At 46.8% G+C, this 26763-nt stretch overlaps 2 protein-coding genes across 2 annotated transcripts; one reads left to right on the top strand and one right to left on the bottom strand.

The window, feature by feature from the left end:
• On the top strand, positions 1–2052 carry GPR27 (G protein-coupled receptor 27). Its single transcript, XM_041466121.1, has one exon. The coding sequence runs from the start codon at positions 42–44 to the stop codon at positions 1182–1184; it is 1143 nt and encodes a 380-aa protein (XP_041322055.1). The 5' UTR covers positions 1–41; the 3' UTR covers positions 1185–2052.
• An 11707-nt stretch (positions 2053–13759) lies between these two features.
• On the bottom strand, positions 13760–21242 carry PROK2 (prokineticin 2). Its single transcript, XM_041464470.1, has 3 exons — positions 21146–21242; positions 17037–17162; positions 13760–13885 (listed from the first exon to the last, which is right to left on the bottom strand). Exons 1-3 carry the CDS (start codon positions 21239–21241, stop codon positions 13760–13762), a joined length of 348 nt encoding a protein of 115 aa, XP_041320404.1. The 5' UTR covers position 21242.
• Positions 21243–26763: the final 5521 nt, after the last annotated feature.

The raw sequence follows: 26763 nt of genomic DNA, 5'->3' as shown, positions 1-26763 counted from the left end.
CGGAGGAGGAGGAGGAGAGGAGGAGGAGGAGGAAGGACCCGATGGCGAACAGCAGCGAGCTGGGGAGCAGCAGCAGCCCGCACCTGCCCAGCGCCGGCGGCCTGCTGAGCGCCTCCGGGCTGAAGCTCGCCACGCTGGGGCTGATCCTCTGCGTCAGCCTGGCCGGTAACGTGCTCTTCGCCTGGCTCATCCTCAAGGACCGGCACCTGCACCGCGCGCCCTACTACCTGCTGCTGGACCTCTGCCTGGCCGACGGGCTCCGCTCGCTCGCCTGCTTCCCCTTCGTCATGCTGTCGGTGCGCAGCGGGGCCGCCTGGCCCCACGGGCCCCTCAGCTGCAAGGTGCTGGCCTTCCTGGCCGTGCTCTTCTGCTTCCACGCCGCCTTCCTGCTCTTCTGCGTGGGGGTCACGCGCTACATGGCCATCGCCCACCACCGCTTCTACGCCAAGCGCATGACGGGCTGGACCTGCCTGGCTGTGGTGTGCATGGTGTGGACCCTTTCCATGGCCATGGCCTTTCCCCCCGTCTTTGACGTGGGCACCTACAAGTTCATCCGGGAGGAGGAACAGTGCATCTTCGAGCACCGCTACGTCAAGGCCAACGACACGCTGGGCTTCATGCTCATGCTGGCGGCCGTCATCGCTGCCACCCACCTGGTCTACATCAAGCTGCTCTTCTTCATCCACGGCCACCGCAAGATGAAGCCGGCCCAGCTGGTACCGGCCATCAGCCAGAACTGGACCTTCCACGGGCCGGGAGCCACCGGCCAAGCAGCTGCGAACTGGACGGCTGGCTTTGGCAGGGGGCCCACGCCGCCCACCCTTGTGGGCATAAGGCAGGCCACCCACAGCCAGATCAAGAGGCTGCTGGTGCTGGAGGAGTTTAAGATGGAGAAAAGGCTCTGCAAGATGTTCTACATGATCACCTTGCTCTTCCTGCTGCTCTGGTCCCCCTACATTGTGGCCTGCTACCTGCGGGTCTTCATTAAGGCCAGCTCCATCCCCCAGGTGTACCTGACCACCTCCGTCTGGATGACGTTTGCCCAGGCAGGGGTCAACCCGATCCTCTGCTTCATCTTCAACAAGGAGCTCAGGGTCTGTCTCCGAGCCCACTTCCCGTGCTGCCAAAGCATCCAGAGCACCCAGGGCACCATCCTTTGCGATCTCAAGAGCTTTGGGATGTAGGGGGGCTTTTCTCTTTCTAAAAAAAGAAAGATGGATATAAATTTCCATGTTTCTGCATATGAGCTCAAGAGAGTGTGACCTGTGGGGGACATACTAAACCACCCAGCACCCAAACCTTAGGCTGTAAGAAGCTATTTTATTTATTTTTCTATATTTTGCGTATGCTCTCTTCAGAACATAACAGGTTGCTGTCTATGGGAACAGGTACTTGAGCAGAACACCCCCAAACCTTAGGCAGTAAGAAGCTGTTTTTTTCTTTGTGATTGTGTGGTTTTTAAAAACAAAACAGGGCTCCGAGTTTCTGGTCTTGCTTCTAACGTTTCTAAACATGATTCCAACAGATATGGATTAAGGCCATGACATTTTTTTTGTTTCCCTATTCCTGTCTGTTTTGATAAAGGCTTAACAATTTTACTCATGTAATATTTGATAAGGGCCGAGACAATTTTATACTAAAGTTATTTTTGATGACCTCAAGAGGTGTTGTTTTATTATTATTTGATTTTAAGTGAAGAACATGAAGAGGACGTTCCTAATGTGGTCAGAAGTCAGTTTTGGTGGGAGCTGTTGGGTTCATTCATTCTCAAATGGTTTGAGTATTTGAAGCCGTTAGTTATAACTTTTGCTTGACATGCAAACAGTGTAGAACTAATTTCAAATTTTCTTGTTGCACTATTAATTTGGTAATATTTCAGAACTATTTGTGAAACGTGATTTTAAAATACCAACTTTAAAAATAAGCAACTATAGCAGTTTTTAAAACCTAGATTGAAATTCATATTTTACTGCCTTTATAGGAAGTTATCTACAAACCTGGGTAATACTTGTACATTTTGACTGTTTTCTTTAATAAAATATTGAAAACCTTTACTGTATGTAATTGTTTCAGAATGGCAGCATTCTGCTTTGCTGACAAATAACTTGTGTATGTGGAAGGTTGTATGTCTTGTGTCTGAGTAGATTTCACAGCTAAGGTTATTATGGACAAGCACAATCCTTATTTGCTGTTAGATCTCAATTTAGGTGTTTATACCAATAAAAGTGACTAAAGCTATTTTTAAGAAGACTTAAATTCATGATGGGCAACAGGTTTAAATAGCACAATTCTTTGTGTCTGCTGAAACCAAATTTCTGTTGTAGCTAATTGCTCTTCTGTTAACGATAGAAAAGAGTGTGTAATTGTGGATGGCTACTTTTAGTTGGCAAAGCAGTTTTTTAACGCTGTGGCTTGGTCAATACCATACTCATTTATAAACTATATTCTTAATGGGAAGCTTACATTTATTAAGCATGGTATTTTAACCTACTCTGTTGTTCTACAAAAATGTCTCTGGAAGTATTTCAACCAGTAACCTGATGGCAGGATCCTGGCCCAACTTCTTAGCTATCAGAGGAAGCTGTCCCTGAGGTGCTTCCCCTCTCTGATGGATCATGTAACATTTAACAAACATGTGCTGGAGCAAGTCTCACACAAAATAGCAGGGATACAACCTCAGTTTACGTGAAGAAATCTGCATCTGCTGAGTATTTCTGTAGAGAGTAGTCCAAAACTGGTAGGCATCAGCTGAGAAATAGTTCTGTGACTATGAAGGGAGCACAAAAGAAACGTGGCAGATCAGAGGAGGGCAAAGGTGGCAGCTTCAGATTGAGGCAGGGAATGAAATGAGGTGGGACTCCTGGTTTGGTTTAAGTCTTGTTTTCCACCCCCAGCTGGGATTTGGACACCAGAAAGGCACAATTTCCTGCAGTGCATAAGGAGAAGGTTGCAATTTGAGTTTTTTGGTGCAGTTGCAGTACCAATGCTGCCAGAACTGGGCTCAGAAATATGACCATGGATGGGGTATCTTCAAAACAAAGTGAGACTTAATGACCATTTCTAAAGCATCTTGAAAATGCACTTGGATACAGAAGGAAAGCTGTAACATACTTCAGATCACAGCAGCAGCTGGTTATCAGTGCTAATTATATTTTCAGGCTGGAAAATAAGATGATAGCTTAGTAAGTCTTGGAGAGTAATGGAGTAGAGTTGTGTTACAAAGACTGTGGGGCAAGGCATGGATGCTCTTGCTGGGAATTGTGTTCCAAGTGTACTTTATACCCTGATTTACTTTTAGGTCTTTTCTGCAGGGTTCCAGCTTTTGGAACTTTTCTCATATTTCTCTGAGAAGCTGCCTACACAGTAGGGGCCTAAGACTGTGATCTGTAACTCAGATCTTGCCATCTTTTTCCTAATCGTGCTGGTAACCAAGCCAATATTTTCTTTCTCTTTACTCTATTAAAAATGTCTGATGTTTTGGCATCCTCTCTCTCTTCCAGGCTATAAGTAGTATGATTATGATTCTATTTAAACCACAGAGATGGGAAAATAGTTATTTTAAAACCTCCTTAAACGCCGCAAGGACCAGATTTTTCACTTCTAGAAAAAAATGAACACAAGTTGTAGAGTCAGTAGTATATGTGGGGGATGAAAACTCACCTTTGGGTGACCCGATGGTTTTATTTAGGTTTGGCTTATCAAGCAGTGCTGCTGTATTGAATCCCAGCCTCTGTGCAGGGGCATCCCCTGGCTCACTGATGGCCTCACAAGATGGGTGAGTTGGTTCTTATCTGGTGAAGATAACAGGTGCTATGCTATCACCCATGAGTGACAGCCAGACCCAGCCTTGCTACAGCACAAGCATAAAAAAAAAAAAAAAAAAAGTCTGTATACTATGCCTTTTGCTTGCACACAGCTTCCAGGGCTGTCTCAGGACTCCTGTTATACTCTGAGGGCGAAATCACTGCTGTTTGAAGTTAATGTTTGAAGTTAATTTTATATTTTAGGTACTTGTGATGTCAGTCAGATTGTGATCGAGGCTGTGGTAGTACAAAAGAGAAGGAACTCCAGTTGCTTTAATTCAGGGTTTAGATGGGTGTTCTACTATAGGGCTTAATTCCAAAAGATGTGAAACTAAATATCAAGGACATGGCAGAAAATTAAGGAGTATTCAGTGCCAGCACACCAAAAAAACACTCTGCTGGCTGAGAGTGCACCAAGAAAGTATGGAAAACCAGAAAGGGCTGGAAAAGCACCACAGGATAAATATTCCTTCTGAAATCTGAGAAAATATAAGAAAGTTGCAAAAGAAAAAAAAAAAAAAAACACTTCCAAAGCACAGCATTCACATAGCAGCCTTTATTCTGCATATGGGGAAAGTGGGTCACAGAGATTAAATGCTTTGACCAAGATCAGAGAAGGGGTGTCAGGGAGGATAAAAACCTGCTCTGGATTAAAAAAACAAAAAGAAATAATGTTGGGGAGAATGGAATGAGCACAGGGAGAGATGGTTGCTGCTGTATGGACTGTGAGGTGTGGCTGTAAATCCTCCATCCTGCAAAAACCAGAGCATTTTTAGTCTCACTCAGAAGTGCCAAGGGCTGAGACTCCGTGAGAGCTGGGCGTTAATAATTACTCCCACATGAGAAGCTGTTGCTGCTTGTACAAGTCCTGGGCTCTCTTCCAAAAACTCAGATGGTTTGGACCCCTCTCCCCATCCCCACTGACCAAAACACAAAGTACTTGGGAGGTTTGGTAAAAAAAACAGCAGCGGGGCTCTCCCAGCTCTCCCATTGACCTGTGCTTCTCCAGAATGTACATTCAGTCTGCTCTCCACCCCTCCAGGCAGCTGCATGATAGTTTCCCATATTCTGGGCACCACGAGTGCTGAGTACCACAGGAAATACCAATATCATCTCCCCCAGAGATTCTTCACAGTCTGGCTCAGAGGTCACAGCATGCTGCTTCTGCATATCTGTGGTGAGGGATTGCAGTTTTGCTGAGAGCTGCTCCAGAAAAATCTTGATTGCTGCTGGCATCTCCACTCATTCCCCAGGTATTTAACACATTCCTTACAAGCGTTTCCAGTCAAAATCTTGAAGTCAGCGGCAGTTTTTAGTATAGACTTAAATGTCAGGCCAACTTGAAAAATGGCCCTGGACTGAAATCCCAGTTAGCAGCTAAGATGATCTTTGATTTACAGTGCTCAGTGCCTGCAGTACTCTGGGGTGCTTGTGGCTCTGCTGTTAGACTTGGAAAGAGCTTGCTAGGAAAGGAGCTGAAACATTTGGCCTCAGCCAAATTACGTTGTTGGGTAAAGGTCTCATTCAGTGGTCGTGCTAGAGGTGAAAGATGAGCAGGGAATGTGTAGCCCACAAGCTGTCATAATTTACTTTTCCAATACCAGCTCTGCACAGAGGAGGCAAAGCTGCCTCCCAAAATGGTGTGAAGCCAGTAGCCTCAAGGAAAAGGGCAGGAATTTGGCTCAGTCTGATAGCAGGAGTTCTTTCCTGAGGCTCTACCTGGATGTGGTGCAGCTACATCTTCAGAAGGCTGCTCTGCCATATGCTGTGGGACTGCCCTGGGACACGCTGTGCAGAGCTCAGAGGAGAGCAAAGCTAGCATTTCCCCTCTTTTCCCAGAAAAGGATGTGGCTGGACCTCTGCCACTCACCCCACATGGTTAAGCACAGTCACCTTGTTCTTTGGAGGCACCTGCACTTGCTCAGAATTGCCAACAAACCTCCCTGAGGGAAGTGGCTCCAGACAGAGTAACAGACACATATTGGCAGAAGGCAATGCTAAGTGTCACTTCATTAGCTCAGGCTGCAGATTGGATCATTCCACACAGCATCAGAATACCCCAGAAACCTTATTAGACAGTTATGCTGCTAATCAAAAAATTATTAGAAACATGGCAGGGGGGCTGTTTTCTGATAGAGGTTTCCTAAAATCATCATTTTTTGCACAGCTTCCTTTGTAGTTGCTCAAAACACTTCACAGGCTATAATTAACTCTATTGTGATAGGAACCAGGAAGCATTTCCCATGCTATGATGTTCTTATGCTTCACAATATTAAAAAATATATGACATGTTGAAGAAATGCAGCTATCCAAGAAACACCATCCGTGAAGGTGGTCTCCTAAAAGCTGGTGCTGAGTTGTGCTGGGTTGGAGCTGTGCCTATGGATATCTTACCCCAAACCTTTCACACTGGTGATCTCTGATGCCATGTCATTCTGAAGGATTTGTGTGGGGTAAATCCAGTTGTGGAACTGCTGACCGGGAGCTGATTTTCCAACTTGACATCTGTGGCACTCTGACTTTCCCCAGAGCTGCTGATGCTGAGCATCTCCGAGCCTATTTTCACTTGGTACAAATCATTAACTGCCCCACACCTCGATGCTTTATCCCAAGAATAATTAGTTATTCACCTTTCTAATGCAGAGAACCACTGATGGCAAGAGCATTATCACGGGTGAACAATCGCTGACTACACAAGCTTTCATCACTTTAAAGTCAAGCTCAGCCTTTCATGCAAGCTGTTGCATTTCTGTATTTCTATTCATGTTTAATGACCTCAGCACTTGCACTCTGTCTTTGATCTCGAGTCATGCATGGCTGTACTGTGGATCTATTTATTGGAAGGCCACTGCATTCAGTGCCACATTTTTCTCATCTGCTGCGACCAGGTTGATAGCACAAAGCACTTTGTGTAGGAGGCTTTCAAGTTCAAAGCTAGTCTTGCAAGGGCACAGGGAAGCTGTGAAGTCACAGCTAATTTTAGGCAGTCATCATGGCATTCATAGAGTAGGCAGAAATCAAGAGATTGCCCGGTGGAGAGAAAGCCCATCCTAAAGTTTCTGAATGTTATCTACTAGTATGTCATTAAAAAAATAATCCTGTGTTTGTGTGAGGATGATTAACCATTGGAACAAATCATCCAGAGAAAAAAAATGGATCTTCCATCTGTGAGACATGTAGAGTGAGCCTGCGTGCCTGCCCACGGCACACCTGCCCAGAGCCTGCTGCCTGCCCAGCCAGGGCCCCTGCACAGGGTCTGGGGCTCAGCCCTAGCACACAGGCAAGAAAAAGAAATCAGAAACACCAGGAAACAGCACCAGAACCCTCTCTGTCTCAGGGTGATTCACTCCTTCCTTTTGCTAACTGTTTTACAACACCCATTTTATCATAGCGTATAAGCAACAGTGCTTGTTTCTCTCAGAAATTTTAGCAGAGGTAGAGCTAAAATGGCTTTATCATTAAGGAGGGAAAGACAGGAAGATTCAGAGGAAGGGCTGAAGTCTGGGTGCCTTCTGACAGTGAGAGAAGGAGGAATGATTTAGTGGAATATTACCTCACTGCATCGAACCACTCAATCTGTCCCCATCTGTCACTGAGCACTTGCAGGAGGGTGCTGGAAATGAAATGCTGAGTAGCTTGATAGTCGAGTAAATCAACTGGGCTTTTTCCTTTTCCTTTCCCTCCCTCATTAGGCTTTGCACACTCACACTACACAGCAGGTCCCTCACTGTGCTGTGCCCAGGGTGAGGGGACAGCCCCTGGGTGCCTCAGTGGCCCTGGGGCACAGAAACCAGCTCAGGGTGCCCACAGGGCTGAGCTGCCCCTGGGAGCAGTTCCAGCAGAGCCCCAGGAGACATCTGGGTGTGGAGGAAGGTGGATGAAGAGGGAATATGTTCGGCCAGGCTGCAGTGACTGCAGGGGGAGAATGTGGGCACCCGAGCCAAGGAACCAGCAGCATCACAGGCAGAGGTAAAGCTGGAGCTGTGGAAGCAGGGAGGGACACGTTTGGGCTGAGCATCACCAAGGGTGGCCCAGCAGGGCAATGAGGGAGGCTGCAGGAACTGGGCTCTGCAGGACAGGCATTTTCTTATTGTTTGTGCAATATCTGTCTGAGCCTAAGTGCTGATGCAAACCAAATCCAAATAGTTGAAGGCTCTGTTGAAATGTGTGAAAGGTTTGTTAGCGGCTTTGGAGAGTTTAGTGAAAGGGTGGGGAAGGGAGCTTGAATTAGGACACCACCACAGTCAGGGAATTTTTCTGTTGGATTTGAAGGGGTGCGGGACCTTCCTGTCAAGGTTTCATCCATGTGATAAAAGAAATTGGAGAGGAAAAAATTAAGAACATACTAATTCTACAGGATGTAGTGAAATTTTTGGAAAGAGTGAGAATGTTGGCAGATGCCTTTCCCTGAGCTGACCCTTCTGGTCCCATGAAAGAGGTCAGAGGTGTGCTCTGCTGCCTGGGCTCACATGTAGCCTGGAGGAGTAAATAAAGGGTGAATCCTGCCCGCCCTGGAATGAATATCATCCTTGCTGGTTTGCAAACTCCTTGCAGCAAGAGCCACATCTGCCCGTTTGCGGTGAAAGAGCCCACAAATCTCTGCATGAAATGACATGAGTGCGCTCACATGTGCAAGAGAAAAAGTAAATGAAGCCCTGCTTGCTGGGCTGGAACCAGGCCATACTTTTAGTCTGCTTCTGCACTGTGTTACTGCCTTGGGATTTACAAAGCCACATTATGCTTTAAAAGCAGATTTAATCCTTTCCATGTGTTACGATGCTGTGGCAGAGCCATTGCACCAGAGTTTGGGAGACCCGGTGGAATTCCCAGCCTAGGAAGAGAGACACTGCCCAGGCAGTGCTGTGCAGAGCTCTCCAGGGGTCCATGGCCCATCCTTCCTGCACCATGGGCTGGGCTGCAGGGCAGTCACTGCATCCCAGGCTGGCTCAGGCTACAGTGGTGCAGGTACACTCTAAGTGCAGCACAGGCACTTGCCCTGAGTGGTCTGGGAGATTTGTGAACTTCTGGGGACAGGGACATGCCTGTAACTAGCTGATATCTGGTGCCTTGATTTGATTACATGCTTATTAGGAAAGGGGAAGCAAGGTGTTTGGGGTGGAGCATCAGTCTGGGTGCTCTGGGAACTCCTGGCACACAATTAATATACACAGAGTTTCCCAGGTTTTGCAGAGGAGTCTTTCTGTCCTTTTGACATTGTGCTTGCCTTCATTTTCTGCCCCACTAAGCTTCTCACACTCAGATTTTTGGGAAACCCCTGCCACAGGGGGGTTTACGCCTGTCCTCTGTGGTTATATTGCTCTTTCCTCCTCTCCTGCACACTTTGCTGTCACCCTGCATTGTACATCTTGTCACAGAACAAGCTGCCATCCATCCTTCTCCCTTCAGTGCAGCAGGATTGCTCAGCTTCAGCCTTTCACAGCCAGCCTTTCCCAGCCCTGATGAGCAGGCAGAGTGACCCAAAGGCTGCCACCATCCTCCAAGGCAGACATGCCACATGGGGAAAGCTGCCCTGCCAAATCCTTGGAATGTGTCCTACTGCACTGGGCTAGGTCTGCCTGCACTCAAGACTCTCCTTGAGAAACCACAGGTGATTTGCTGATGTGCATTAAACTCATCTCCATTCCTGTGCTCAGAATTATTGATCAGTCTAATGACTGTACCCCTGCTGGTTTGCCATTTCATATCTATGTAACAGAGAAAGGCACATTGATTTTGCTGTTACCAAAATCCTCTTGCATTTGCACAGTCTATTCTTTTCCTGCAATTTTCTAATTCCTTCTGGAAAACACATTACACATTGTCAGGATCAAAATCCTGAGACATCTTGTTTAAATCAAGGGATTCTTAGCACCTTCTGTTTCTTTTGAATATCCATCTGTGCAGAAACAACAAATCCCAGAGCTGTTGGGGTAGGGGGAGGCACTGGCAAGGACCTTGGTCTGGGGTCACACTTGCTGCTGTCATCCTTTGGTTTGGTGGATTGTGCTGATGGAGAAAATGAGCTCAGTCCCTCTTGACAAGGAATGTTACACGATCTTCAAACACACACTAGAGCTTTGGGGGTCACAACAAGGCTACAGTTTCCCACACAGCTACAAACTAACAGTACCAACAATAATCGCTTTTCTTACCTTGAAGTGTTCTCCAGAAAGATATGCATTATTCCCTTTTATCTTCCCAAACACCATGGTGACCTTCAGCCAGTTCATCTCCTTTTGTTACTAGTTCTGTCAAACCAGTATTTGACCTGTCTCTTCTGCATGCACCCACTCACATTTGAGTCCCCCCCTTACCACACAACCAGAACAATTTACTTTTGTGTCACCTCTGTAACACTGTTTTTTTGAATTGGCAAAAATTTCCAGGGTGAATTGTGGGCAGGAGGATGCAGATGAAGCTGAGTTTCAGCTGGGCTTGCTGGTGCTCAGCAGCAGAGCCTTCCCTGCACTCCCCCAGGCTCACAAGTGTGCACTGGCTCAGCCAGCTGTGCACCCTCAAACCCCAAACACCTTGCTTGCCCTCTCCTAATAAGCACCTAATCAAATTAAGGCAGCAACTCATTATATGTGAGGGTGCTCTTTCCTGCAAGGCCTCTCTGCTAACCCAAAATCTGGCAATAAACATGGAAATGCCTCCAGTGTGGTGGGATATCAACATTATTCTATAGCATATCTGTAATATCAATATTCATATAATATTAAAAATTAATGCACACGTTTCTATTAATAATGAAATTACTGCAATATTAATAAAGTTAAAACACATGTTGGCACAGATCTAAGTGCAGTGAATAAAGGGAAGTGTTTAAACCAGCCTCTCTCTTCACAAGCTGTGGGTATGGGGAATGAGGCTTTTCCCCTGCACCAAGGAGGTTCCAGGGCTGCACAAGTTCTGTTCTATTTTCTCATCTGATTTCTCCTGCAAGGGCCTGTCCCCTTCCTCCCTTCAAGGCAGGTGAGGAAGCTGTCCCTGGCCTGAGATAACAGGGCACTACAGAAAACCTTTTGTGGCAGGTTGGCTTGAGGCTGGCCACCTTTTCTGTGGGTCATCCTGAGTCATTTGCTGTGCTCCTCAAAGCTGGCTCCAGGAAAAAGCAGAGGGGGCTGCAGGGCCATTCACATTTGGAAATGCTTGTGGTCACTGGTTTGCCTATTATCAGTGTAAAGCAAAGGTAAAGGGTGCCCTCCCAGCCCCTTCCATTGCAGACAGAAATTAAAGGGCCTTTGCAGGTGTGCTTGGGAGAGGAAATCTCCCCTAGGATGGGAGAAAAGATAATTGATTAGGGCAGAGTTTAGGAAATAATGGGGATGCAAAAGCTTAATCTTCTTTCCAGAAAGATTCTCTCAAATCAACTAACCTCCACTGTGAGTGTCAATTAATGGAAATTAAATTACTAAAAGGGGAATCGGAATAATTATTGCCAAGTGAATATAGTAGGGATGTAGGACAGTGAGGTTTTGCCTTTATCTCTCCTACATCAGCAGGGAAGGTGTGGAGAAGCCCCTCAAGGATGAGTATGGAATAAGGCATCTCTCAAAGCTGCACAATCCAAATACCCTGTCCAGGAGTGTCTGCAGGACACAGGAGCTTCCCCTGCTATAGATGGTGTGAACTTTGAACTTGTGTAATTGGGGCTGTTCTCATTACCTAGATAAATGCTTCATCCCACAAGTTAATTGGCACAAATTACACTGTGAAGTTGCTCTGCTCTTTTCTGATAAACTCTCCTAGGATTTGGCAGGTCTGAGGCAGTCCTTAGGTACAAGTGTCCACTCTTTTACAATGACATAAACCAGGGCTCCTGCCTTCAGTGGAGGCACTGGTGAATTAGGCCAGCAGGAGATGAGGAGCAGGGCTACTGTTTCCTCCCATGGTTCATTTTTCATGCTCTGATTTTAAAAAATGGAGCAAGAGATGGGACACAGGCACTTTTGGACTGCTCCTATTTTTCTTCTTGATTTTGTGTAAATTGAAGTCCATTATATTGAGCTTATTTCATGGGGACAGACATGGGGAGAAAAGCAACGCTCACGCTTCCAGTGTGCTCCTCCTCTGCAAACCCAGCCTTTGGGGGTGCACAGGGTGTTTGGGGAGCCCCTCTATTTAGTGACAATGGTAGAACCAGGCTTGGGGGTTGGTTTTAAATCCAGGTTGTGGGAATTTCTGCAGTGCTGTCATGTCACTTTGAACTCAATAAATGACTTGGCCTTTCACCAGCCCTTTGGGTTAGTGTTGAGCCCCTCTGAGACCTCAGATCTAATACAGGCACTTTGTACCTGATCACATTAATGCAAACCAGATGTAAAATTATCCTTTAGTGGCACTTCAGTCCTCTTTTAGTTTTTTTTTCTATCACCACTTGCACAGCTGCAGTATCACCACTGCAAAGGGGGAGACAAAATTCAAAATTCAGAGGCACTGGAGTGGGTACCCTGGGGATGGGCTGTCTTCAGCCAGGAGGATACAATCTCTCTCAAGACTTTTATTTCCCTAACACATGCAGAATCCATGAAGATCTGGCAATAACTAATCCAGTTATTCTTTTCTGTCTCCCAAGAAAGGTTGTGGAGCCCAGTAGAAGGTACCTGGTAACTCCCAGGGATGTTTCTCCTGTCAGTTTTACAGGTCTGGCCTTGACACAGTGCTCACTTATCCAACCCCCCCATTTCCACCAGCAGCAAAGCACTGATTGTTGAAAGATGAATGACTTCACTTTTCCAGTTCCAGCATATGTTTGCATGTCTGAGAGCAAGAAACATGTGAATCTCACACAAACTGTTGGAATTCCAGCTCTGGGGACTGACAAGTAAATATGAAGTCACACAGTGTTTCATAGAAAACCCACAAATCTTATGTTTGCTGGGCTAAAGTTGGTCCTTTTAGGGACAAGCCAAGAAAAACCTCTTGTATTATTTACACCAAGATTCCTCCAAATTCTGAAACTGCAGCTTCATTGAGGAATTCATGCCTTGTAAACTACAAGTTTCCCAAGAAGCAGCCAGAGGCACATAATCTTTTGCTAAGCTATCCATAAGGAGCTCTGCTAGCTTGGGTGAATCAAGTATGGGATAACAGATTACACTGAATAAAAATGAAAAACCACAATGACAAAATAATGTTATAATATTAAAATAAATCAAATCATACACTGCCATTATTCTGATACAGAATTTTTGCACAGCAAATTTGATACAGATACAAGAAGTCAGGCAGCCTGTTACAATAAACTTCAGGGTTCCTTTTTGCTTTAATATAAACTACATCTTAATACATAGTTTGAGATGATCAGGTAGTTTTACACCAATTCAAGTAACAACAACTTCTCATCTTAGAACACTAAAATAAGTAAATCTTTTAATGCTCTGAATACTGAAATGTTTTGTTTCCACGTGCCACTTTTTAAAAGTGTAAAAACTACATCTATTGGTTAAACCTTTACCCTAGAGGTGTGCCTAACTTACAAATAAAATTATATTAATAAAGATATGAAATGCAATGTAAATACAGTTCTTTTGGCAATTGTCATATTCTTCACACTATGCAGTTATCCAACTCTCAGTTCAATTCAGGTATTCCAAAGTGGAAAGCTGTGGCCAAATTTTTCCAAAACTGGCAATAATCTTGGATTTTTTCATTCTGGGGTTAAACAAGAGCCATGAAGCCCACAAAATGGTTCAGGAATGGTCAAGCCCCTGCCCTCAGAAAGAGTTTTGCTCTAGTAGATGTTGTTTGGCTACCCCAAAATGAAATCATCCTCCACTGCGAGTCCCTCCTGAAAACCTTGGCCACAACAGCAGCGTCTCATCTCCAGCGGATGTTGGTGAGGCAGGGAAGTGTGGTGAAGGGTTTCCCCTGGCAAGCAACCCTTTCTTTTTGTCACAACAACGAGAGAACGAAAATACTGAGCGGCTCTTTCTAGTGCAGAAGAGTTCCTGCTAAAAAAAGACGTCTTCTTTCCTGAAGTCTGGTAAACACCTGAACCTGCTGTGAGGAGTCCTTAGGCAGGCCAGGCCCGGCAGGCACGGGCAGGTGTGGTGCATCCGCCGCCCGGAGAAGGGCACCTGGGGACAGAGCAAGGACATCAGCTGTGATGGCATTGGTTATTTTCAGCTTTTCACAAAGAGGATGGGACTGCTGGGGTACGTTCCTTGAGCATCAGCCTCATGACATGGTTGAGACAATAGGAAGATGGCCAAAGCTTACGTACAGACGGCAGCAGCCAAAGATTTCTTTGTCACAGAGCGTTTAAAAACTTTTTAGCTAATTGCATATTTACTATTTCCCACAATCAGTGACAGGGAGAGCCACGGCACTGGTGGCTGGGGGGATGAAATGGGAGGAATAATGGGGATATGGGGAATGCTGCCCAGTTCCCTCCCTTCACAGCCAGAGTTCCCCAGGAGCTGCAGCACAGAGCAGATGGCAAAGGCAGCCCCGTTGTACACCCAGGTCCAGCCACGGTTAAGAGCAGGATGTTTAGCAGTCATGTTGCTCTGTGAATCTACATCTGTGACACATGTTCTCCATTTACTCCCATTTCATAAAGGAGTTTGTTGTGAAACTACACTGGCCTTTAACATCACGTTTTGTGGTGCCACTGTGCAGGGCTTTCTGCGTGTCCTGAATCCTGCCTTGTCACATGGCACAGAGCAGGGCCTGGGAACCTTGGGATCCCGTGGTAATCATGCTGGAAGGGACCTCTGGAGGTCACCTTGCCTGACCCCCCTTTGAGCAGGATCGTTTCCACACAGGACAGAGGTTTCTCATTTCATCCCACCCTCTCCAGCCACATTGTGCTGCAGGGAGCACATATGGAGTACATTAGACAAATTTAATTGTGCCGTGACATGCACACGCACTGACAATCTTCAAGAACTTGGTCACAAGCTCTGTCTCTTACAGGAGCCAAAAAGGACAGCCCAGTGGGAAGTGTCTGGGAGCTGTGGTGCTGCCAGCTGGCAGCACACACTGAGCATTCCCTGGATGCAGCAAAGGAGGCACAGAGGTGCAAAGCCTCTGCTACCAGCCAGGCAGGCAGCTCTAATTCCCTCAGTTCCAGATTTCTGTGTGGTTGAAGCCTAACACTGTAATATTCCAAGATTTTCTTGTGTCAGTGCACAAATTTTGTCTTTAAGAAAGTCCCACACAGTCCTCCATGCATGGTGCCAAGCACCAGCCTGACTCAGTGACAGCCTGCTGGGGGCAGGAGGTGGCCAGAGGGCTCACATCCCCTGCAGTGCCCTGGGCCAGCACCAGCACCACCTGAAGAGCAGCCCCAGGGCAAGGGATGTTGTGGGTTTCCTTGTGCCACCCACCACAGCCCCTCTGCTCCAGTGTGAGCAGAGAGGCACCAGCCTCTCTGGGGACTCCCCATGGGAATCACCCCAGTGCCCTGGGCCAGCACCAGCACCATCTGAAGAGCAGCCCCAGGGCAAGAGATGTTGTGGGTTTCCCTGTGCCACCCACCACAGCCCCTCTGCTCCAGTGTGAGCAGAGGCACCAACCTCCCACACCTGCTGGGGACTCCCCATGGGAATCATCCTTTTGGGTGCCCACACCCAGCACTGCAGCCAAACCCAAAACCTGAGCTCTCAGCCTTCTGACAGCTCAGGTGATTTATTCTAAACATTCCATTGCTTCAAGGAAATGTTCCTTTCATTCCCCATGCTGCCAAACGTCACCTGCCTGCAAACCCTGCCTGGCCCTGCCTCAGACTCAGCCTCGAAATTCCAGCTGGGACTGCTAATGGCATCAGTCCATCACCGTCTAGTTGTTGAGAAGGAAACTAGAAGGTGGAACCCCAGCTGCCAGCCATGTCCTCCAGTTATCTCCTGGCTCCTCTGGATGTCCCCGAGGTGCCATGGCCATGGTGGTGCCTGCTTTTGACCTATCCTGCTGGTAAATGAAAAGTTTTGGTGATCAGGGCAGCTGCTCCCTACACTAGTATTTACAAGAAAGGAACCACTGAGCTAACCCTTCATCTTTAAAATAACCCCATTTCACATTCTCCAGTAAATCAATTTGCTTTGTGTTTCTCAGGAAGATCAGTGGAGAAATTAAAATTAACTTCATAAAGCTTATAAACATCAGTGACTTAGTGTCTAGGGTGGACAGGCATCTACTCTGATTGTAGTTACGCAGGCAATCAGCTTGAAATATATCAGACAGTTTAAATTATTGCCCAATAACAATAAGCTCATAAAACCCTCTAGAAGACAATTTCTCTTATCCTAATTCCTGGTAATGGAAAGAGCCTTGCAAGAAGAACCTACTACATTACGCAGTAAAAATGTCCATTTGGTCCCCAATATCACAGCAGAAGTTTTAAAAATTTAACTGCAGTAAAATAGAGCCTTAAACTTCCTAAAGCTGAGACAATAAACTGAGAAGCCAGGCCTTGGGGGAAACAGTGAGAGAGGCAGCTAACTAGCTGCACATTTATGATCTGGATTTATTGCCTTATATCTTCCACTTGTGATGACTCTTGGGCTGTGTTCTTCCCTGAGGATGACTCTGAAGATCATCAGGTTCTCAAGCTCCCTGGTAACATGCCATTCAGTCTTTTGTGTTTTAAATAAGCAGCTTTTTTCATACTGCATGACAAATACACAATTACATAGCCTTAAATAAATGCACTTGTTAAAATCACTGTATTAATAATACAGTGTGTGTGTATATATGTATATATACACAGATATTTAAAATGAATAGGTAGAACAGAAACAAAGAGAGCCTGTGGGCACTTTTCTCAAGTCCAAATGTGTGTCAACACTTTCTCAACACATCAGGTGCCCCAACACCAACTGGTGACATTTTTGTGCTTGTGACAGGATCTCATCCACTGCCACTGGGGTTGGTGGCACTTGCTGTGCTCCTGCTCACACAGGAGGGATTGGCAGGGCTGGGCTTGGGAACTGCCAGCTCTGTTTGGGATCACGCAACAAAACAAAGCAGCAACAACAAACTAATAAGAAAACAATCTGGCAAGCATGTAGTGCTTTCATCCTCTGATTCTCTTCAGCATAATTCTGACAGTAATGCACTTCCTTACGTAGGTACCTCCATCTCTGTTCCCGTACAGATGCAGGTGGCTGGATATTGTAAGGAATGGGAAGCTTCCCTGCCTTTCCACCACGTCTAGGCTTTATACCATGTGATGTACAGCTCAGGATATTCCTGCAGCCCCCCCAGCCCCCCTGGTGAGGTACTCACTCTGTGACTCAAGGGGTGGCACTCGTCTCCCAGGTTTCCCATGGGGGTGCACATCCTCAGGCTGCGGATCCAGAGGCTGACGGCGCAGCACATCCCGCCCCCGCACTGCTGGTCTCGGTCGCAGGCCTGGAGTTCAACACAGCATTAAGCAAATTACATTAATAATAAATGGAATCCAGAAATAGGATAGATCAGGTGCTCAGGAGCTGCCTCTGGCACCCCTAAGTTATCATGGCTCATTAAGGCTGAATAATAAGATTTAAGACTGATTTGCAATACTTGTGTCTCCCATGGATTGGAACGTGCAGGCTCCTGGCACATTTTGGAGTTGAGACCAGGTTGTTTAAAGCCAGGGCCACACACAGAGCTGCTCTGGGCCAAACCCAGGACTGTCAGTGATTTACAGTCCAAACTTCTGAGCACTGGTAGACCATGGCATGTGCCACACGCTTTCCTGGCTCCCAGATCGGTGCCTGAGTGAGCTCAGGCAGGAGCAAGGACCAACCACACTAAACTTGTCACCAAAAGAGTCACCAAACCAGTCTTATGGAGAAGCTGAGATAGGAAATCATCCATTAATTGAATGACTTTCAGGTAACTATTCCTTCTAACTTTGTATGATGATATCATGGTTGTGAGTGCCCTTGCAAGACTGCATGAGAGTTTTGTTAGAGAAGTCCAAGTGGAAGTAGCTAAAACAGAAGTTTAAATGTGGATTCTGTGGTTGTTATCTAGAATTACACATAGCTAAAAGAGGTCTTAAGAAAAGCTTTGCATAAGTGTTCATATCCAAAAAAATGCTGCTGTGGTAGCATTCTCCTTCACGGGAGGCAAAAAAAAAATTTTAGCCACTTACCCAATACAGCTTAGATAAGCAAAAACCAAAATGCAAACTAGTGGGTATGTTTTAAAACCCACAAACCATGAAGAGCAATTGACACATGAGGGTTTGAAAACAAGCTACTGTACATCTTTCAGTGACTTTTTAATCAAAAGCTTATATAGATTTAATGCAAAAGCCAGTCTCCTTCCTCCAGTGAGAAATGCCGTCAGTTAAAGGTCCTGCTTACATCCCAAATTGATTAACTCACTGCTCTGAGTGTCTGGCAGCAGCAGTGAGAGATGGAAGGCACTGGTCAGCACTACGTAAATGGGAAACTCATAAAAACATACGTAAATGTTGATAACAGCTCTGGGGAAGGCACATTCCCAGAGTAAACATGCTCTTGAGGGGAAAACTCACTGATCTCACCTTGGGATTTACATGATAAATGGCTTTAGACTGTACTCACTGGGTAAATATTGCAGTGACCAGCAGAAGCCAGATCAAAATACAAGTTTAAAGCTCAGTCAGTAGTTTAGGAAGAAGCTGTTGCATTAGGATCATTATTAAATAGTGTGTGTGACCCAAACAGCTCCTAAACACAGAGCTCTGTGCTCCAGGTAAGCCCAAACACAGAGCATTTGCTTATAAGACTAATATGGCCATAAAACTACCACTCCAGCCTGCCAGGTAGGTAATACTCACTTTCTGACCGCTCTCTTAAATATATATATATATAAAATAATTTTAAAAGCATTCTAATTATATTATTTTGCCATAGTCACAAATAAAAATGCAGGTCCTGTGATTTTGGCTGCCCACAGCACACTGCTCAGCTGGAGTCACAGGCTCTGCCATTTCTCACCTGCCAGCTCCTGACTCCCTTTTGTTCTCTGTTATATATCTCAAACTCCATTCAGCTCTGTGGGACTGGTCCTGGGGTGAAATACCACTCAGTTGAAAAACCCACCTGGGTATGTTCTAGCAAACAAGAGTCTTGAATGCCCAGGCTGAACAATTTCTTTCCTGACCTCACACACACATATTTACATCTGGCAGAACTTTTAAGGCTCCATTTCCAAAAATGTATGACAAGTTTTGAAAATATTCAACCCAAGTGTTCCTGCCCACATCTTATCTGCAATGGGTAATTCCTGCTGCTAGTCCTAAACTTCCCCAAACACCACATGAGCACCTCATTTAAACACAGTTTTCTCAAAAATCAGCCCAAGAATATGTCCCAGATGAAATGCCAGCTGCAAAGGGAACAGGTTTCAGCACAAGAACCACCACTGAATTGAGGAAAGTTTGAAAAAAGTCCTTAAATTGCAAAGGAAAAACACCTTTCAGGCTCAGGGGTTGGGGAACACCTACGTCAGCTCTCATCTAAGATTTGCCTGTTCATTAAAAGCCAAAAATGCATCAAAGTGGTTTAAGCAGAAATGCTCTGCAATAGTTAATAAAGTAACATTTTCTAGTTTTAATCTATTTTTACTTTTTTGAATCTGCCTTGTCCTTGATCTATTATTCAGTGTCTCACAATTACTTTATTTAATGGATTAATTAATGGATTAATTATGCTTTAAAGGTGTAGCCACAACTCTAATAACAGATAAACTCCTCCTCTGTTGCTGGGAATGTTTCTACTTAGAAGAAACTTGAAATCCTCAATTATTAAAAAATTCCTTCACATTCTCTGCTCTAAAAAAAGAAAAAAAAAAAAATAATCAGTCCTGGGAACTGATCTGACTTCCAGAGAAATGCCCATAAGCTGTTTCATGGACTTCAGGGGTCTGGACAGGGAGCCTGGACAGCCACAGAGAAATCCACTGCTGTGAGTGCAACTTCTGATGGTTATAAAAGACATGTGAGCTCTCAAAGGAATGCAAATGCTGAGTTATTAATCCAAAGCAAACACTTAAAAATCGTTTAACTAACAAGTGATGCAATGCTTTGGGTTAAATAACGTCTTTAGGAAAAAAAAGTATTTTCACAACCAGAGTAAATCTTGAGCCTAAAAACAACAACAACAGAGACTTGTTTGCAAGGGGTGGCTATTGAGGGGGAAAAGCAACACAGTCATAGACAAAGAAAATAAAAGAAGGAAAACAGAGTTTTCCGAGGATTGTAATCCTGCCCTGTACACGGAGGGGCTGGAGAAACTTGGGGAGCACGGTGGGCAGTGCAATGCCCTGAGCCAGACCCTCTCAGAGCAGGTTTGGGGACAGCTGGAGCTGCATGCAGGGAGATGGGAGACAGCTCCAGCCCTGACAAAGCAGCAGGAATCTCTGCATGCTCTCAGACCAGCCTGGAACCCCCCCTGAAGACATCCCTCACTCCAAAGGAGCAGACCCCACATTGCAGCATCCCCTCACCTCTGAGACCCACGAGTCCTGGCATTGCCCACGGCAGAGACTGGCACATCCTGGCATCACTCACCGCAGAGACCCCCAGGCTCTGATACTACTGAATCCAGACCCACCCGCAGCTCCGGGCGTCCCTCATCCCCTAGAGATGCCACGTCCAGTATCACCTATCCCAGACGGGCCCCCAAGCCCTGTCACCTCTCATCACCTGGCGCTGCTTTCCCTGCCACGTCCTCGTTATCACTTATCCCGGCTCTGGCCGTCCGTCACCGCACTCGGCACCGCTCCGTCCTGGCATGGCTGAGTGCGGACAGACCCCGAGTCTCGGCAGTGCTCACCCAGAGAGCGGCTCCGGGCATCCCGCAGGGCAGAGCGCTCCCCTCTCCGGGCATCCCGTAGGACAGAGCGCTCCCTTCTCCGGGCACCCCGCACGGCAGAGCGCTCCCCTCTCCCAGGGCATCCCGCAGGACAGAGCGCTCCCCTCTCCGGGCACCCCGCACGGCAGAGCGCTCCCCTCTCCGGGCACCCCGCACGGCAGAGCGCTGCCCTCTCCGGGCACCCAGCACGGCAGAGCCCTCCCCTCTCCCCTGGTACCCCTCAGGGCAGAGCCCTCCCCTCTCCGGGCATCCCGCAGGACAGAGCGCTCCCCTCTCCGGGCACCCCGCACGGCAGAGCGCTCCTCTCTCCCAGGGCATCCCGCAGGACAGAGCGCTGCCCTCTCCGGGCACCCCGCACGGCAGAGCGCTGCCCTCTCAGCAGGGCACCCCTTATCCCGGGCAGTTCCCGCTATCGCTCCCCGCGAACAAACCCCGACTCCCGTCCCCGCCGCCGCGGCGGAGCCCTCTGTCCTTCCCTCCCTCCCTCCGTCCCTGCCGGCGCGGGTCCCGTCGGTGCCGTCGGTGCCGAGCGGCGGCGCTCACCCCGGTGATGACGGCTCCGTGCCCCGCGGCCAGCAGCAGCACCAGCAGCGCCAGCAGCATCAGCGGCGCCGGCGGGGCTCCGCGCACGCTCCGCATGGTGCGGTGCCGCGGCCCCGGCGCTCCCCGCGGGCGCGGTGCGGCGCAGCGGAGCCGGGCTCGGAGCCGCCCCGCCGTTTTAAAGCCGGGGCTGAGTCACCCCCGCCCGGCAGCGCCGCGGCCGCGGGCGCCGCGCGCACACACCGCGCCCAGGTGCGCGGCTGCGGGCGGGGGGGCAGCGCCGGGATGGGGGAACATCCCACAGCATGCTGGCGACATCAGCTCTGGGGGGCCTGGGTTAGGGGGTAACATCCCACAGAGGTTTTGGGGGAACATCCCAGTGCTGACGGAAAATCCCACAGCGTGGCTGAAGGATTTTCCACAGCTGGCGTGGTGGGGTCGTCCCAGGGCTGGCTGGGGTTCACCCTCTAGCAGGTATGAGGATATCCCACAGCAGGTCTAGGGGTTCATCCCAAGGCTGGTTATGGACATCCCACGGCAGATGAGGGAGCAGGGAGGCATCCAACGGCAGTTTAGGGGGGAAATATCCCACAGCATACTGGGAACATCATGCAGCAAGTTGGGGGCAGGACACAGCAGGTATTGAGGAGAACCTGCAGCAGGATGGGGGCATTCCACAGCGGGTCAGAGCACATCCCACAGTGGGGCAGTGGTAGCCCACAGCCACTGGAACCAGCACTGACCAGTGCCCATGCTCACTCTGCTCCCTGGCCAGCAGCAGACCCAGATCCAGTGTTGTCCCTGCTCCCTCTGTGAACAGAAACCACCTGTAGCCCCCAGCCCAGCCTCTGCTGACACCTGGCAGAGCTGTGGGCATGGCCATGTGGGGACACACAGGCTGTGCTCATCTTGTCTGGGGCAGAGCAGCATCAAAAGTACCCCACAGTCTGAGTAAGAATGGGACCAATCCCAATTCCTACTGGAAGCCCAGAACTCCTTTGAATTCCAGTTCTCTGGTTCTCCCCTCCTTGCCACAAACAGTCTCTGCCTCTGTTGAAGCCCTCCCAGCTCCCATGGCAGCCAGGGGCACAAGAGGAAAACAGCTTTCTTCTTCAGCAGGGCTGCTCCACCAAAGATCCATGGGAAGACAGTGAGAAGAAGGAGCACTGGGAGCAGAGAACCCCATTCCAGGAGCTGTGCCCCACTGGCTCCTTCCAGCACAAATGCCAGGCATGCTCTCGTGGTCTCAGTGAGCACCTATTTCTACATGCACACCACTGAAATTCAGCACAAATCAAGGCCTGACCACTCAAAATGGTGGTTTCTCCAAAATGAAAATGGTGGTTTCTTTGGGCACCTCCATCCTCTGTGAGAGGAGGACATCACTAAAACACATACAGTATTTCCTTCCCTTCTTCTCTCACTCCTTCTCTCTTTCCCTTACTTTTCCAGTTCTTTATGCTTCCTTTGCCTTTCTTCTCCCTCCTAACTCCCTTTCTTTCCCTTTCCCTGCCTCTGTGTTCCTACTTCCATCTCTCTGTGCCCTTTATTCTACTCCTGTCCTCCAGTGTGTCCCTTTCTCACAAGTAGGTCCCGTTTTTCCAGGATTTTTCATTTTATACTTTTGTTCCAACAGGAAAGGCCTGTTGGCCTTTCTCACTCCATTTCTTCTCTATTTTCCTTACTTTTCCAGCTCTTTATGCTTCTTTTTGCCTTTCTTCTCCCTCCTAACTCCCTTTTTATCCCTTTCCCTGCCTCTCTGTTCCTACTTCCATCTCTCTTTATTCTACTCCCCTCCTCCACCGTGTCCCATTCTCACAAGCAGGTCCCATTTTCCACAGATTTTTCAGTTTATATTTTTATCCCAACGGGGAAGGCTGAGCCTTTGCAGAGCCCCCATTTCCCTGAGCCCTCAGCCAGGCTGGTTACCTTGGCTGAGGCGAGGCTGAGCGTGGCTGAAGGGGAGCAGCAGCACCGAGCCTCTCGCGCTCCCGCTCGGTTCAGCCCCGGTCAGGAGCTGTCCAATCCATTCCTGGGTGGCCTCCCCTCGGGGGGTCAGTCTGTCTGGAGGTGTTTTCATTACAAACGTGGCCTTTTTGGGTGCTTAGGGTTGTTTCGTACAAGTGCGCTCAAGATAAATATGGGCTGGGTAAATAGGGTTTACTCCGAGGATGCTTTAAAAGCAAATTGGGATAAGGCAATTTTGACGTGAAAGGATTAAAAATAACTGGGATGTATCCTTAGCTGTTGTAAACTCATGTTGCTGCATGAAGCACTGGCAGTTTAAACCAGGTGAAGGGATTAGCTTATTTTAAATTCTGTTTGTATCCTAGAAACTAAAAATGAATGTAAGCCAGGAATGATTATTTTCACAATCTCCAGGTGTCCAGAACTTACAAAAACAAACAATCACTTTCAGCTCTAAACCTCCTGATCCTCCAAAAACACTATAGCATTGAGGAGAAATAATAAGGGGGAAGGGAAGAATTTTGTGCAGGCTTGTGTAGACTCAGTAATTTCTTGTAAAAGATATTTGACATAAAAAGTATCATTTATGAAAGGTTGTCAATCCTGAGCCTGGAAGGGCAGCATTATACATTACAATGGGGATGCTACAGACTTACTGGAAGCCACCCTAATGTGAATATTCTTACTACCAACTTGAGCTAAAGCTGGTTTGCTATCAGAAGAGACCATTCACATCTATACGGCCTTTGGGTGACTACAAACTTGTAATGAGATATTAATTAATTCCTATTAAATCATTCCTGTTCTTAAAGAAAAGGTGAAAGCTGAGGAGATGACTTTCTGAATTTCAGTGTCATTACAATTGTTTTACTGCAAAAGTAGTAAAAATCCACATCTTAAATGTAAATCCTCACAGTGCCCAGTCTTAAATGTAAATCCTCTCAGTGCCCAGTGATTTGATTTCTCATGAATGCAGTTGGTGGGCCTCTCTGGCTCTTCTCAAAGCCTTAATTTTACTGAAGACTATCTATGAGTAGGCATTCAAATAATTATTTGGCATATTCAAATGATAATGCACTACAGAGTTTACAGAATTTTGAAGACTAAGAATATGAATACATCAGCTATCTAAAAAGATAATTTTCTCATAAAAGAATTGAGAAAAAGCATGTAATGTGAGACAGGAGAATTATCTTTTTGCCCTAAAAACTCTCTTAATAATGACAGCATCTAATTTGTCTAATCTTTGACACTGTATATCCAAAAATGGTCTTGATTCAGCAAAATGGTAAAAGCTTGCTGACTCTTGTAGAGGGAGAATGTATTTATTTATATCAGATATATATAAATGTATAGTCTAGTTGTAAAGTTCACCCAAGGCATGAAAGACCTCAAATCAGTTGCCTGTAGTGCCTGAAATAACCCAAACACAAGCCATTCAAGAATAAATTTCTAAGCTGTACCCTGAGTTGGGATGTAGTCCTTATTTCATCCAGCATTACTGCTTTAGGTCAATAATTAATGTTCAGTGAAGTAGAGGTTGGCAGACAAACAGCCCAAGACTCTTCTCAATCATTTGTCTTCTCTCCTGAGGTCTGTACACGAGGCAGAATAGACAATTTCTGCTGACATTAATTTGGGTCCCCAGCATTTACACAACCACCATTTATGCTTGTTTGAGCTACAAATATTTTTGTAAATGACTTCTAAGTTTCCTGCCTCTCTCTCTCTGATGTGGCTGGAGTTGGCCAGTGCCTTCTCAAGTTACCAGCAGCGGTCTGGCAGAGAAACGGAGGCTTCACACCTGCAGCTCTCCCCGAGACTGCAAAAGCCAGCTGGGCTCCGAGGTGTGAGTGGCTTGGCAAGTCTGGGCACCCCCTGTGTGAGGCTGGATCACACAGACAGCGGTTTGCATCATGGGGAGAAAACGAGAGGCAGTTCAGGCTGTGAGACGCAATTCTCACACGTGGGATTGCCTTTGGGGACGTCCATGGGGCTGCTGCTTGTGGGAGCTTGTAGCACTGGCTGAGAGCTCAGCACCTTTCTGCCCCGGGACGGGAGGCAGGTGAGGAGAGCAGCAGCATCCACGCACCTCGTGCTCATGCCTGGCCTCTTCTGACGTCACTTAAACTAATTTCTAAAAAGCCTAAACACAAATGCTGATGTTGGGATTAGAAGAGGCACTGTTGGCTGAATTCCTACCAAATCAATCTATAAATTTTTTTTGATGAATCCAAAATGTAGAGATAAACTGTGTTTTAAACAAGCAGTTAAGAGATATCAAGCACTGGCTTACAACAACGAAGACAACTTCCCTCAGCAAACTTCTCCAACTCTTAAAACCTCATTTCCTGTTTGAATTCCACTGATTTGGACCAGCATATGATATTAAGCCCTCTAATATCAGAAATTTTCACCTTCCATTTCTAATAAGCTGGGAGCAAATTCCACAGTACCTGTTTCACTGCACAGCAATATTTTTGTCACCAACAAGTGATTCTGGTAGCTCATCTCCATGACCTTTCCAATAGATCAACAAACTGCAATGTCTCTGGCATGATTTCAGGAATACTGTCATCCCCTGGGAATAGCCACACTGTTCTATTCTTAGTTATAAAATCTTGCAGACCAAGTCAACAATCAGTGTATAAACAGATATATTGTGAATATATGAATAAAAATGAAACAGATTGACAAAGAACTTCAGCATTAAAAAAGCATCCACAAGTGATTTTATTTCTGGGGTCAGACAAGAAATAGTTGTAATGAGCTGCTGTTATGTGATCTGTTCCCAGTGCTCCTGGTGTCTCATTACGCTGCTTTTCAGCATTGCTGTTGTCATAGTAGTCCCTGAAGAACCTTATGTAAGGAATAAGATGATGGTTCTGCAGTATGTAAAAAAAGAGCATTTAACAGATAAGTGCTAATGTTCTAGATTAGGGATTCTCACTCCCTTACTCTGCACTGGCTCATGTAATTGCATGAATCACTTTGATTGTGAAGTACACGCTCTCCTGTCAGCTTAGAGGGATTGAAGTGGAATATTACAGAGTCTGCTCAGAATAAGAAAAAGCTGCAAACATACCACAAAAACTAACAATTCCTAGTTACTCATGAAATTTACTTCTTTGATTTGCACAGGAATTTTATTTAAACTTTTGTGCAGACATGACTGCGTTGGCAAAGTCCAGGGCAGCACAATTCCGAGTGATTCAGCAGGAACTGTGGATTTATGTGATGGGCAGGGACTCCATGCCTTTCTGTAATTTTCAGATATGTCTTTTAAAAAATGTAGAGTTCCTGCCAAGAAGATACAGAATTGGTTTGGGGAGTTCGCTGGACTTTGGGGAAACATTTTTTCAGCCCTTTTTCTTCTTGCTGATTGCTTTTGGTAGGGAACAACTTTTCCCTACGCACCAAAATGGTTCATGAGCTGTGAGCTGTGGGCAGAAGAACCTCTAGTGGAGCCAGGGTCTCTTCCTGCACATTGCACACCTAACCTAGAGAGTGAGGACATTTTTCACTGAAATGGGACTTACTGGGCCATGGGGGAAGGAGGTGGGGAGGTTTTCATGGCCACAGAGATCTACCAAACACAAGGACTGCAGAGGAGTTATTCAGGAGGGCATCACTGTAGATCTGCTCCCACCATG

The sequence above is a fragment of the Pyrgilauda ruficollis genome, unplaced genomic scaffold (assembly GCF_017590135.1).
Source record: "Pyrgilauda ruficollis isolate IOZ18807 unplaced genomic scaffold, ASM1759013v1 scaffold10, whole genome shotgun sequence".
NCBI classification, from domain to species: domain Eukaryota; kingdom Metazoa; phylum Chordata; class Aves; order Passeriformes; family Passeridae; genus Pyrgilauda; species Pyrgilauda ruficollis.
The sequence above is the reverse complement of the archived record's forward strand: the minus strand, read 5'-3'. Positions and strand labels throughout refer to the sequence as shown.